The sequence below is a fragment of the Sander vitreus genome, chromosome 18 (assembly GCF_031162955.1).
Source record: "Sander vitreus isolate 19-12246 chromosome 18, sanVit1, whole genome shotgun sequence".
NCBI lineage: Eukaryota > Metazoa > Chordata > Actinopteri > Perciformes > Percidae > Sander > Sander vitreus.
In genome coordinates this window covers 2,812,828-2,828,396 of record NC_135872.1, presented here as the reverse complement: position 1 = coordinate 2,828,396, position 15,569 = coordinate 2,812,828, and the positions used below count along the sequence as shown (strand labels likewise).

The 15,569-nt window shown below is 41.5% G+C and overlaps 1 protein-coding gene across 1 annotated transcript in view; it reads right to left on the bottom strand.

Moving 5' to 3' along the window:
• Nucleotides 1-15,569, bottom strand: part of filip1b (filamin A interacting protein 1b) — a 44,388-nt gene that overhangs the window by 19,013 nt on the left and 9,806 nt on the right. Inside the window, exon 2 of the mRNA XM_078274681.1 lies at nucleotides 2,828-3,089. Coding sequence (XP_078130807.1) covers nucleotides 2,828-3,082 — 255 coding nt within the window. The 5' untranslated portion in view covers nucleotides 3,083-3,089. The remainder of the gene's footprint in view (nucleotides 1-2,827; nucleotides 3,090-15,569) is intronic.

The window sequence follows — 15,569 nt, the reverse complement described above, 5'->3', positions numbered from 1 at the left end:
CGCTGTTCTCTCTGTGCACAAAGGATGATCTGCTTTCTGAGGCAACTCAGGGATAATTTTATTCAGAAAGACATTATTTTGGGGGGGCTCTAGGATTGCTTTTGTCTTCATCGCTCTTTCTGCGTTGTGGTCAGATAAATGAACCCCTAAACTACATCCTTAAACCTGCAGCTTGTTTCTCTGGTAACTTAAGATCCAGACGTCCGATGATTCAAATCCTTAATCCGGTTAAAATAGAGAGTTAAAAACCACCAAGATCTCAAAAGTGTGTCGTAAAAATGAGGCTTAAAAATGGACAGCTTCTGGCAGACAGCCACTAAGAGAAGAGCGCCCCAAATTTCGTTGTATGTTACCATGTATAATGACAATAAAGGTTGTCTGTCTGTCTGTCTATCTACCTATCTGCAATGCTGATGCATGCACAAAGATGACACGGACCGTTGAATAAAATGACAGGTTTCTACATTTTTTAAAATTTTACTGTAATGCAGAAATTCTCCATATTATACATTTAGAAGGAAACTTACAGGCTACAATATTGTTATCAATAAGGGATTAAACCGGAGGTTTCCGCTGGATGTCCCTCATTTCGACCGGTTGTCCGTCACCTTCCTCTTTCTTTGTGTTGGCGTTCTAAACTCCGGTGGATTTATGAGGACTATGGTTAAAGGCATACTATGCAGTTTCCATTTTTGTCAGTACTTGTATTTAATGTTACCTTTGCTGCTTTTTAGCTCTCGCCAACGAGTGAAAGCCTGACCGAGTGGGACTCTTGTCCAGGTTCCTCACGCGGTCAGTTTCTCGTTTTCTTTTCCTTGACTCTTCCGACCGCGCTGTCTTCGTTTTCTTCGTCAATTCTGCTATGATTCACGTCTGAAATGCGTGCTAGTGTCTTCCATAGAGGCTGCTTCTTATATGTTGTTGACGTATGTGATGTCGTGCCGTAAGGCAAGTCGTGATTCTCGCGAGATTTGGCGAGGCGCCACTGCTCAAAACTGCAGTATCGGGATGATTCGCCCTACTACGAGTTCATTTACTATCGAAATTACTTTGAAGCTGTTATATTAAGGTACAAATCTTGCATAGTGTGCCTTTAACTGCTCCTCAGATCTCTGCAGGGTAAATCCAGACAGATATCTAGACTATCTGTCCAATCTGAGTTTTCTGTTGCACGACTAAAATTACTTTTGAACGTACACATGTTCCACCAAAACAAGTTCCTTCCCGAAGCTATTTTGCAGAGGCACCGTTGCTCTGTCTGGCGCTTAGCAGCTGGAATTAAAATGGCTGTCGAGTGTGTGATAAGAATTTTACTCCGGCGGCACTGTGTGAAATGTTGCTCCGTGTTGTGTATTTCTCTGTTCCATCGCTAATGGAAAATATTTAGCACGCCCAAACACAGGATGGAAACGGAGGGTGAGGCAGCAGTTTTCTGCCTCTCTGGAGAGGATGTTATAAATGTTTCTCCATTAGAAAATCATTATCAGACTGGAACCGTGCAAGCGCCGGTGGGCTGTATCCACACACAGAGGCTATTTTCAAAATCTAACCCATCACACACTGAGAGACAGCAATATGTCTCAGCACTTATGCTCTGCTGTATTTATGGTTTATTACAGTAAGCTGCAGGTGCTTCCTCTCACTGCCTTAGGGAAAATAATGATTTACTGGATGCTTTTGCAAAGAAAATAACTGACTAAATGGACTATTTTCAGTCTTTTTTAGTCTTCAGTTGGCATGGTAAACAAGTTGTCTAATGAGCATCCCTTAGTCATCTCAATTAATAACAAAAGTCCCCGATTCCCCGGCTCTCACAGCGATGAAACTGTAAATTAGCAAGTCATTAAAGAGCCAAGAAGCTGTTTAAGTCCAGTGACTTCACATTTACTTCACCAGCTTCTGAAATCTCTGGGTTTTAGAAAAATATCTTCCCAGCATGCAGCCTATTTTCAATTCTTCATTGGAAAGTTAATAGTCCCAACAGCTACACATACTTTAGTCTCGCTTTGCCGGATCTTCCTCCACAGCGCTGTAAAGGAGGGTCTGGCTAGTCCACACAGCATTCCTGGATGGGAGAAAAATGTGCTCTGGTTTATTGGCATTTCTTTAAACCAATCGTCTTGGGCGCCACGGTGCCGCTGCGAAATAGCCTCTGGAAGGAACTTGTTTTGGTGGAACATGTGTACGTTCAAAAGTAGTTTCAATCGTGCAACAGAAAACTCAGATTGGAGACAGGAAATGAAGTTGTTGATGCTCAAAACGTCCCTGGGGGAGGACACCTAGACCCCCCACTATGATATGGCCCCCCCAAAAGGCCCATTCTGGCCCATATATACAGTATAGGCCCATATATATATATATATATATATATATATATATATATATATATATATATATATATATATATATACAGTACAGTATACCCACTACAATACATTAGACTATACCACTGATATGTACAGCTTTAACTTATCTAAGTATGTTGAGAACAGGGCAGCAAGTGGCAGCTAGTTTTGCTTCACTCAACAGCAAAAAAAAGTCCAATGGTAATCCATTGAGTGGCTGGTCAAATTTCAACATTCACAAGCCATTTGGCTGGTAGACGGAAAAGTTAATTTTGAACCCTGGTTGAGAAATATATGCTAATTTACAAAGAGAAAAAAATGATTTCAGAACCAGCAGTTCCTCCCATTTTGCAACTGTAGTAGTTCAGATTTGGTTAATTGAGGGTTTGGTTAGGTTAAAGACTTAAAGGATGATGATCTGACAGGGGGCTCAGACTGTCATCGAAGTAATCAGAGGTTGACAGTCCCAGACTCATTCATACCTGAACTTCTCCCTCCATGATTCCCAGCAGGTGCAGCAGGTCCCTCTTTGACAGATCCCGTGCTGCTGCTGCCTTCCTGCTCTCTGCAGGATTCTGAAGTTTCTTAGCTGTCCTCCCGTCCTTCTCCTCTCGCTGGACCTTCATCTTCCTCTTTGTGAGCTCTGGTGTGTTCTCCTCTTCCTGCTTGATGAAGCCTTTAGAGGGCTGGATTTGTCCGTCATCTGGACCCTCCATGGTGCAGTTCCTGGATCGCATTGTCTACCTGTGAGTAGAAACAAAATAGATGCCAATACATAAAACAGTGATCCTAGCAAAGCATGGTGTTTGGTGTTTTAAGCCCCCAACTCGTCTTCCACTAGGCACTAGGGTTAGGCAAGGGTTAGGGTTAGGGTTAAGGTTAGGGTTAGGTGCCTTGACGCCATAGTAATGACGGGAGGCAGAGCAGAAAAGTGATGTGACAAAGTATAAAAGTGCCAAGTTTTGAGTAAGGAGGCAAACAAACAGGACTTTCACCTAAGAGACCAGGGTTCATGTCCCATGAGAACCGTGATGTTTTTCTTAACTTTACAGTTAGCTTCATGTGCGTAACTGGAAGTGATGTGAGGTCTGATTTTAACCCAAACCATGATGTTTTTCTAAACTTAACTAAGTAGTTTTGGTGCCTAAACCTAAGCAAATTGTGACCGTTTTACAAAGTTAACAACATAATTAAAACCGTGACCGTTGCGTTCAAATGCGACTGACGTTCTCTAATTTAGATATGAGTACGGAAAACACTCCAGTGGGTCGTATTAGAGGAGAGGAATTAGTCTCGTTGCGGAGGAAGGTCTGGCTAGTCCACACAGGATTCCAGGATGGGAGAAAAACATGCTCTGGTTTATTGGCATTTCTTTAAACCAATCACAATCGTCTTGGGCGGAGCAACATTGCCTCTGCTAAATAGCCTCGGGAAGGAACTTGTTTTGGTGGAACGTGTACGTTCAAAGGTTGGTTTATTCGTGCAACAGAAAACTCAGATTGGACAGATAGTCTAGCTAGCTGTCTGGATTTACCCTGCAGAGATCTGAGGAGCAGTTAACCATAGTCCTCACAAATCCACGAGTTTAAAATGCCAACACAAAGATAGAGGAAGGTAACGGACATCCGGCCGAAATGAGGGACATCCAGCGGGATTTCTGGCGGCACCGGAGCAATCCCGGAAGTGAAACGTCGTCGATATATAGACTAGGTAGGAATAAATTACTTATATCGTCGTATGGTTTGGAGGACTTGTTGAGCAGACTTTACGTTTAGACTATTTCTCCAAGCAGCCACTGGTTTAATTTCATTTCAGGAAACTCACTGGTGGTGTGTTCATAAACTACAGTTCATCATTATCCTAAGCCAGTGTCTATACTTTCTTATTGTTTCTCTTCATTGTTTGATGTTCCAGCAAAATAGCCCATTAATGCAGTGATTTTTGGCAGCCTAGTCTAAAAATGTTGACTGTTCTTGAGTGAGCCACAAAAGTACATTTGCATGTGACGATAGCATGACTTTGACAAGACACCATGATGGATTACCTATCTTACCTATTAAAGTTTCAAATTTTGCAAGGTGGTTTCCATTGCATACTGAAAGGATATTGTACCAAGAGCGGCCTGAAAGATAAATCTAAAAGATAATAGCATGATTAGGAAAATTTGTGGCAGTTATGTAAAACAGAGTAACAGGGTAAAACATGCAAACGCACCAGCATGATTTTTTTTTTTACACGACTTTAATGGGACAATAGTTCACAACTCTGTGTCCAAACAAGTATGTTGATTTCTATCTGAGTACCTCTTCCACCACTGGACGGTCACTACTTCACACTTAATTTAAGTTGTAGAAGCCGAACAAATAAAGATGACATTGACAGCTGGGCCGGCTGATATTGGGAGATGGGGGTCCTTACAAAGGAACAACTTATTGGATCTGAAAGAGGCCAAAGTTCCCCAGGGCTGCAGGTCTGGATGAAAGCAGACCGTGACTCAGCTAGAGAGAATCCTGGCAGTGAAGTGGTAGCAACCACGTTAACGCGGCCTGTTATTAATAGTTGTTTCAGGGGAGATGCCAAGATCTCCCACGCGTCAAAACCACAGTCTTCATTCTGACGGTCAGACCCGGTGAACTGGGAGAATAACTGGAAGAGTCACTGGGAGAGCTGGTGGGCAAAATCTGAAGCCAAGACAAGCCTGAACGAGGAGATCTGGAGTCAATAACAAGCTCTGTCATATGCAGTTGGCTTTATATCATCAAGCACATACATGCAAATATACTTTGTGGTCTTAAATACAAATTAAGAAATGGTTCTTGATTAGAGTTCATCAATTGTCATGACGTCCCAGATGAATTGTAGCTGCTCTTCCTCTTTGTCGCCAGCTAACGTTAAGAGTTTAGTTTTGATGTTATGTGTTTTGCTTTTGAGTTTGTCTTTCCCAACACTTTCATTTCCTTCCTTTTCAGTTTTGATCAAGTTTGATCCAATGGCTTTTTGAATCTGGTTGCTGGGAGAGGATTTTTCTTAAGCTGCCATACTCATGTCAAATGAGATATTGAGAGAGATATACAACATATTTATATCAACCAGTGACATATCAGTGTATGATTTTCTGCTTCCCAAAGACGTGCAACACTGTAGAATGATTTTTGCTTTAATTTATTCAAACAAAGTGCAATGTTTCAAGCCCAAATCGGCTCTTCGTCATTAAAGGTGGTGTGTGAAACATAAAGTTGCCATTTAAGACACTGCTTTCAGGAAGGTGGAGGAAGGGAGTTTAATATGAAAATACAATAAATTACAAGAGTAATAAAATGTTCAAACGGCGAACAAGAAAAAGTGTTTTTTTATTTCATTTGGATTTTGCAGGATGTTGACATCCATTTTTTTCCAGTATGTTGAAGAACAGACCAAAGGACATACAAAATTATTCAGCTTCTATCCAGAATATTCAATTGACGTTTATTGCCATTTATGATTCAAGGTTTTAGAAATATCATAGTTATGTAACTTATTGGACAGACTGAAATCGCATTAATGATTTGTTGGAAATAACATCATTGAGATTTAAGTGATCCTTAAAAGCATAAAACCATCCTACAACTGAAAAAGTGAGCAAACATAAGGTCTGTAAATAGAGACGGTTTGTGTACAGGTTTCATCCGGGTTGCCAAGTGTTTGTCAAAAAGTTTTGCAGGCCTCATTTGAACTGAGAGTCGACATGCCAGCACGGTGTCATATAGAGTCCCAGATAAACAAACTGGTCCACTTTTAACAGTTTACCGTCACAAGCGAGGAACTCTGATTCAAGGAATCATTTCACAGAGTGACCTTATCAGTGAAGAACAGTCAAGCACTGACGATAGATTCCCCTTTGAGGGTTTGTCCGTCACCAAAACAGTCCGCTCACAAATACACAAATTCCACCAGTTTGTTATTGCAAACCTCTGCCGACTTGTGCTCTACGGCCAAAAGCATGTGGACATCTTGTGCTTTTGGTCTGGGGCTGCTCAATGCTACAGCATACAATGATATTTTTAGACAATAGTGTACTTCGTGGACAAATCCAGCTCCATAAAGAAATGGTTTTCCAAGTTTGGTGTTAAAGAACTTGACCTCAACCCCCATGCAAAACCTTTGGGAAGAACTGGAACACCGATTGGGAGTCTGAGACTGTTCTCCCCTGAAAAACGCTTCCATGGGTCATTTGTTCAAGTAGCAATTACAACTCATATTAACGTTTAAAGTGGCAGCGTCCTTTAGTGGCCGTAGTAGTTATGATGGGAGCAAAGCAGAAAGAATGGTGGATGGGTCAAACAAACTCCTAGATGAAACTCACTTTCATCTAGGAGACTGGGGTTTGTGTCTTCATTTTAGTGAAGTAGCTACCTTCTTCTGCTGTCTGCACATCCAAGCTTCATGGGGTAGGGCCGACATATAGACACATAGACATACACTGACGCAAACAGATGGCACACACCAGAATGCCAGCCATCACGTCACTTCTGTTAGCTAGCGTTCACCTCATGCTAGAGTATTTGGCGATTTTTGGCAGCCTTTTAAAAGAAAGCATGACGAAAACTTTGGATAAACCAACAGGACTTGCAACCCCAACCAGAAAGTTTTGTGATGTATGTTACAAAAAAAACCACAATTTAATATTTTGCCGGGTAAAAAATATGCTTGGGCGATACATGTATTTTTTTACCCACCCGTGAAACTGTGACTGAATTTCGGACACTGCTAACACATAGTTATGTTTTGCTAACACACAAACAGCGGCTGTTTCTCAAACCACCTACTTGCACACTTCAAACACTTAGTTTTAAGTATATAGTGTAGATAACGCAAAAAGTCAGTGCACTGAAAATACCCGGATGACCCCCTAAAAACAGTCAAAAAGTTCAGTGTGGAATGATGGACCCTACCCTAAACGGGCGCCATCTTGACTACAAAGCGGCAGGGGAGGGACCAGGGACGTCGGCAAGTTGAATCCAGGCTACTGTATGAACATGAGGAGCGGTCGGCTAGGCTCGCCGCCTCTCAAAATATGACGAAAATCTTTATTTTCTCTTTTGAAATTCAGGAGCAGCCAGCCCCACGTGACACATTCGTCCAATCAGCTGCCATGTGTTGCGTTTGTCAAGGTCATCCCGCTCGTCATTTCCGGTAAGTGTTTTAACATTAGTGTTCCTTTTGGGACAATACTAACCATCGAAAGTGGGCACGACGGCAGTAAGTGGTCAGTGCACATTAGCAGTGGACTGACGGAAGTACGCGGACTGAGACACAGCCAGTATGCGTTATGCTAATATTAGCATGACTCAGCTGTGTTAGCTTTGCTAACGGAGCATGTTAACAACACTTTTGACATCTCCAGAACAGCTGCCCAGTTTTACCAGTTTACGTTGGCGGTAATACGACCAACATTAGCCCAGTGAGTGGACCGTTCATCTCATCAGGTTGAGAAAAGATCCCTGCAGGTGATCCTCCGTTTTACAGCCCACTACTGTTTAAAACTGTTTGTTGAACTTATTGTTGTTTTATTCTTTATTTTTTTGCTGCTTTTAAAGGTCTTATGTATCCCTGTACGGTGTCCTTGAGTGCAGAGAAAGGCGCCTTTAAATAAAATGTATTATTATTATTATTATTTACTACACTGAAACGTATCGTCTGTCGCCCCTATTTGTGGGCTGGACCCTGTGCAGCGGACGCAGCTGTTTGTTGGGTGAAATTTTAAAAGGGGTATTTTTAGGGTCTCCCCACTTGTGTTGTTCGGAGTCCAACAAGGGTATACGCCATATCACTTAATGATCCATCAGCGGATTCCAGAAACTCCATGTTCCCTCACAGCTGCAGCTCTCACACTCCTCCACAACACCACTTGTTGTAAATAAACAGCCGCTGCATGTTTATCGCGCTAGCTTACATCGCCTAAACAGTTGGCAATTAAATAGAGGTCACGTACGGTCAATCTCTGAGACAAAAACAGCAGAGCAGTAAACATCCACTGGGTCATGTTTCTTTGTATTCAGCTCGTATTGTAATGATATATTAGAGACGTGTCCTCGTGTAAATATAGATCATGCTAGCATGTCTGGCCTCAATTGTTTAAAAAAATTTTTTTTTTAAACATTAGCTGCATCATTACATAAGGCTCATGATTAAAAACAAAGATGACATGTCACAGTTGGCTAAATGTACTACAAGAGCATGTTAGCATTGGGGACAATTAGCTAGCTGAAAGTAGGGCTATTTCTTTTCAGGGCTTAACAGTCTATCAAACATATTTTAGCTTCCAAGTGCTGACTCACCCTGCGGCTGCTATATTTGGTGGTAGGTGGCATAAGATGTTTACGACTTCTTGTGTGAGAACATTCTGGGGATGTAGCTTGTGAAAAATGGGTCCAATATTTACTTTGGTGACTATGGGGCGAAAGAATCAGACAAAGGCTGTGTTCATATTCTCTTCTCCCATTGGAATCAATACACTCAGGTTCACCGCTAATGTAAAGTCAGCAGGCTAAATTGGTTAATATTACATTTTATACAATATGGCTTTAATGCAACTGTGCAGAGCTCCCTTTGGTCTGCTTTCGGAGTGATGGCAGCAATGCAAAGTCACCAGCTCAACTTTATAGTTCTTCAAACTTCATGCTTTTCATGTGCAACATAATTTAGGCATGTAGATTGAAACAGGGACATCACTAGGATTGAAAGACTGGGGGGGCTTAGCCCCGAGGCTATGCAAAACTTTCCCTTACTTACAAACTCTAAAGTTAGCTTTTAGATACATCAAAGCTGCATGGAGGGGGGATTTACTGAGGCCAGACTGTGCTCCTGCTGAGTTCTTCTTTAGGCTAAGACTTAACCGCTATCTATCTGCCCGTGTAAATGTGTGGTAAAGTAATACCATACCTAATCCCTCTCTCTATTAGATAAGTTGCAGGTAAAAATAAGACTATTTCATTACTAGGGGTGTAACGATACACGTATTCGTATTGAACCGTTCGGTACGAGGCTTTCGGTTAGGTGCGCATTACAAACAGAACGATTCGTTGGACTAATCCTATTTAATTTTTTAAAAAACAGCTTAAATTGTGTGAAATATAATGTTCTCAGTGCCGCTGCACTCAACAAGGCAGCCCAAATGACGAAACAGGCAACATGCTGTCTGCCCTTCCCACTCCTAAAGAAAAACACACTACTCCAGTCAGCCATAATACGCTGAACTAGCTCGTTGCAATATGGTTGACAAGGATTTAAAGTATGTCTGAATTTAATAACCTGATGGCGAGATGAATACAAGTTCTAGTATGTATGTATGTATGTATGTATGTATGTATGTATGCTCATAAATAGCCTAGTCTACATTAAGGCAACATCTACATACTTGTTTAATTTATTACAGCAAAGGAATGCAGAAAGTTAAGTTGGTCAGAATCAAGCATATATAATAAATATCATGAAATAATTTAGTTTAGGCTATGCCTTGGTGCCTCTCTCTCTCTTCCAGTATCCATTTGTTCAATGAATTGAAGGATATACTGGTACAATAGCATTAACAGTGACACTATGATATTTAGGGACTGATATTGTTTTAATACTATAGAGATAGCAGGCTATATTAATGGTAAAGAATAGAGAGCTTCGGATACCTTACTAGGCGAGCTGTTTCTTGTATTTCACTCGTTTACACTAGCTAGACTATTGGTTTCTATAGCCAACTAAAATATTCCTTTATATTTACCTCAAGTAAATGTAGCTGAAGTGAAGCAAGTAAAAGTCATTAACAACAACTTACAATTTCACTCTGTATCTCACTGTGTGTGCGGTAGCAAGTCCAGACCAAAGATTTGCGACGAGACGAGATAAATCCTGCAGCTACTTGCAGCACAGCGGTCTGCAGCGTTCTGAGAGCTGCCAGTTTAAACCAATGAGAAGAGACCACACGGTGTATCATCTTTATGGCCACTGACTCTTTGTACTTCTGTCTAACTTTCGACTTTTCGGCTTTTTTGTAGCTGGATATATTATTTGTTGTTTCTAATATAGAATTTGGATAACGTTAATGATAGTGAGATACTTGCTACAGTTGCATTTCGAGTGATAAATCGGCGAAAACAACATTTTATTTCTCTGATTTACTGCTTTGTTTTAATGTTGCCTGGCGCATTAAAAAAAAAAAAAATCTAATTATTATTTTTCTTATTATTATTTGGGGTGGCTTAGAAACATTTTGGGGTAGCTTCAGCCCCCCTAAAATAGGCCTAACAACGTCCCTGGATTGGAATATTACTATATAAGGGAACGATCAGCTTGAGGAGGTTTAAAGAGGTCTGGCCTGTCACTGTAACTCATTATAAGGAGGAAAGTAATGCAGTCAGTCATCTGTGCTGCAGAACGGCTTCAGATAGAGAGTCCTGAGAGCCAGGAGGAGGACGTCGGTAACTTTACAGCTGAGCCAAAACAAATATACTCCTGTCATTAATCCACTGTTTAATATTTCAGTCAAATGCGGATCATGATTTGTTAGATCTGTCTAGCAGTAAAAGTGATTTAATCACAGATTTCAATTCCCTAAATGCCCCTGACTTCACACTTCACTGGCCCAAAAGACCTTTCTCCGCGGACAACAGATCTGCAGGATAATCTGTCCAGGAAAACGCTGCATTTATTTATTTTTGTGCAGCTCCTGAAATTAAATCTCATCACACCAATAGTATCGGCACAAAATTGCTTGACTTCTCTGGTACATGGGCTGCATCCAAAAATTAGGCAGGCAACAAAATAAAATCCAGAACCACTAGGAAGACTAAACACTGGAAACTTCACACTGAGGGCCAGGAACAAATGCAGAAAGTCTGACAAGACCTCCTCCATACTTGGACTTTAATTACTTTAAGCAGCAACAGTTAAAGGGATGGCTACTGTGTTTGTGAAACATTACAACAGGTTCTTGACATTGTAGCCAAACTGTCTACTACGGAGAACGACTGTAGGCCTACCTATTAGAATGTTTATGGAACGTCATAGCGATTCCTTCAACGGCCGCTGCTTAAAGTCCCCTTTGTCGCTCTTTTATACTGAGTTGCCTGACTCCCTCATCAGGCTACACTTACATTGCTACGTTTTGGTTAAAAAACATATAATATCTTTTGCTACGTTTACACCTTGAATTCACACTGCTCTGTCGCTTCAGAAGTCCCTAAACCAGAGACATTTGACCCCGTTTTGGTTTGGAATCTCCAGGGTTGTGTTGCAGTCCCAACGGCCGCAAATGGAAACCTTTGGCAACGTCGACACTGACGCCAATGTTTCGCTGCCTGATTGGGTGTTATCGGTCATGACGTCTCGTTCTCTGGGACTAAGTTACTAACATTACCATGGCAACTACCAGTAACGAGCATAGTATACATGCTGCCTCCTGTTTACCCCGGCACGCACATGCCCAGTATACGAGAATGTTGAGGACATATATATATATATGTCCTCAACATTCTCGTATACTCTGACATATGCTATATGTCAGAGGTCACACGCCTCTGGAGCAACTATGGGTTAACGCCGCCTTCACACTGGAACTTGAAATCAGCTCCGTAATACGCAATGCGCCCCCAGTGGACGTCGTACTACACCATTGAAAGCGTCGGAAGCGAGTAGAATAAAAATGGCGGAGAGATTAGAACGACTCATTCTGTCAGTGTCCAAATGTCCAATTCTCTATGACCTCTCATCTGAGGGCTATAGAGATCAAAACAGAAAGGCTGCTGCATGGAGAAAAGTCACCCAGGATGTTGATATGTCAGGTCGGTTAAATGTGATATAGCAGTATAATGTCAACAGTTCAATATCTGTTGCTAACCAACTTAGCCATAGCAGGTTTCTGATTTACTTGATTATTTTTTAACGCATCCGGATGACCAACAGACCCGATTTTTTGTGCATCGCACCCGTTCGGACCCATTAGCATGCGGTCCGTGACTCTCCATAGGAAATGGATGACTTCCGGTCGTTTCACAGCCATATCTACTGTGCTAATGTGAAGGCGGCGTAAGTGCCTTGCTCAGGGACACATTGGTTGATGTATCGCAAATGGAATTGAACCCAGATCTCCCACACCAAAGGTATGTGCCATATCCATTGCGCCATCAACACCCAACTTCTTCCCATCGTTTACACTTTGTACAACTCATTTTTTAACTAAGCTTATCATCTATGTTGTTGTATTGTTGCTAAATTCTCAGCAGTTATCCACACAGCTACAACAACTCAAACACAGTAAGAAGAGATACTTTTTAATGGGAAACCTCTGCCAGCAACCAACCAAAGGTTTGTCCGCTCTGTGAGCTCAGCTGGCAAAGAGCCACAGAGTGTTTGGAGGTTTATTTCCATCCAACTGACCTTGTAAAACAGTGTGAGTGATGAGAGAAGTGTGGGGGGGCAATAGCTACTGAGGCCACTGAATGAAAAAACAAGGTTTCCAACTTTCAAACAGTCTCCAGGATTGTTAGCTGCAGCACATTTTGCTCAGCTATCTGAAGCGAAAAGGTGCACGACTGTTGAGCGGCTCTGGTTCACAAGCAGGTCAAACAGCCTTTTACAGAATCACAGTTTTGAGTGCATTCATGACAGGGAAATTATTAATTAAAGTGATCACCTGGTTTTGGATTTTAGGGTTGTTATTGTTACCCTGAATACTTCCCCAGTCGCTCTTGGCTTTGGGCAGTCTTGTAAGTCTCATTTTAGAATATGACTTGAGTAAAACTCTTAACGTATCTGATATTTACTGAACTAAAGTATCAAAAGTAATGTTTTGATATTAAATGTACTTAATTATTAGAAGGAAAAGTAAAATAAATAAATAAAAAAAAGACTTTGATTCTGAACTTTATTGTGGCTTCTTTATAGTAAAGCCGAATATTCAGAGTTTCCAAACCTTAAACATCAAATTTAAAGTCTGACATCAACCAAGAGGAAAACAGAAACAGAATTTTCTTTGCGAGGAAGAATCTTTCACTCGAACGTATGAAAACATTTCCTGTAAGTAACGAGTGACGAAGATGCTTAGTGGACATGTACGGGAGTAAAAGTATACATTTTATTTAGGAAATGTATCGCAATAAAAGTAAAAGTAAAAGTTTCCCGAAATATAAATAAAAAAAGGAAAGTTGTTACAGTAACAAAGTATCTGTACATTACAACACTGCCTTTGGGTAATAAACAGGCTACAGTTATCTTTTAATGGGAGCGTGCCTATGTTCCCACAGCCCTATGTTCCCACATTTCTAAGATTATTTTCCAAAATTAGGACCTATGTTTTGCCTAACCCCTAACCCACTCTAACCCTAACCCTAATCCTAACCCTAACCCTTGAAGGGAAATGTAGGAACATAGGGCTGACCCCCCTTTAATAAATCTTTGTTAATCAACGTTAAGATGGCAGGATAGTAAACAAACTTCACTCAGGATTCACATAACGACGCACTGCATGCAACAGTTACATGCAGTGTTTCTATAGGAAGCTCATGTAATATGATCAAAAGGTCCAGACAGCTACTGAATGAGGCCTTTGTGCTGAGATTATTTTGCCAACTGGAGGATCTTCGGCTTCAGTTTTTTTAATTTTACATGATGGCACATGAATCTGCATAAAGTTATTGGTTAAATTTGTAATAATTAGTGCAATCAGCAGTTCTAACTACTCAATACCAACATTAAAACGAGAGGAACATTTGCAGCTGAGAGTGGCTCTAGAACATTTATTTGATCCATATGAACATGTTGATCAGTTGACTCCCTTTTTTTCGTCGCAACATCACAAAAGAATGAGTTGGGTCAAAAGGTTTTGTGATGATGTCATACCCAGCTAACTGGAAAATGTGACCTCAGTTAGCTCCGTGCTTCGTGCTGTTTTATATACTCCCGTTATCTCAAGGCCACAGCTTATTTATCTCGTCATCTGTGCATACCAAAGTAATTGTTTGCGCCTGTGTTTCACAGCGTTTCTCCAGCTGCTGTTCTCTTCATGAGAGTCGGACAGTGAAGCAGACAACCTGGAGTTGACAGGAACAAAAAAAGAACTGATTAATTATTTGTATATAATAATAATGGGGTCATTGAATGCACTCCAATGTCTCCATCCAGTCCCAGACAACCTTTCTAACCCAGTCAGGGTTCCTTCACTTTGATACCTCTGGTTACACAAGTACACATGCACATTAACCTGCACAGTGAATGATATGGCAACAAAAAAGCAGGTCGCATGCACAGACTATACTGTATGTGCAAGAAACCAGCAGAGTTTTTCTTGCATCAGCGTGTCGTTCTGGCTTTTATGATTCGGTGGAAAAGCACTCGACATTGCAGGCTGAAACATAGTGTACAGTGCTTGAATAATATCAGTCTATCAAGCACCCCCGTGCTTGAAATAGTGACACTTACAGTCAATGCTTGAATGTCACTACAGGCTCGCATTACCATCTTTAGCACGTCATAGCGACATCCAGAATAGAACAATTATGATTGGCTGCTCGTCAATAAAAGCCTTCAGCAACGCCACATCACGAGACCATGTCCGTAAAACTGTTTCTATTTTGAGTTTTAAGAGGGGTCATCTTTAATATACCTGCTAAACAAGTTTGTCCCCCTGTTAGGTGAAAGGTTACTTTGTCCTTTTAAATCTAAGCGTAAGCAGCATTGGGGTTGTACGCCCACACTATGAATATGCATATTCGTATATTCTTGGGTTTTCTCTGGCCAAATCTTTACCGGTCCAATCAGCGAACAGAGGGAGTGTCTGAGAACGATGACGTTGAGGTCGTGCGCTAGTTTGAGTTGTTGTTCCGTAATGCAGCGGAGAAAGATGCGAGCGAAGCCGTTCGGTCCGTTGTGGCAACGCTGCCAAATATCCAGAAGTTAAAGCCCTCCTCCCCACGGGGTTCGGGAACAGTTTGATTTTCCATCTCGCTCCGTTAGTGGTGAAGGAGTTGGCTAAGGCTAACGCTAGCGATGCTAAGCCGACATCGCGACCAAACGTTAGCGGTTGGTTCTGGCAGATCCAATAGTTTTAAACTTCAACAGAGTCCCGCCTTCAAGGAAGTTAACACTTGTCAATGGAGAGTGGCCAGACTCTCTGGACCAATGAAATGGACCAGAGTCTGGTAGGACCAGGCTAGTGGACCAGAGCCTGGTAGGACCAGGCTAATGGACCAGAGTCTG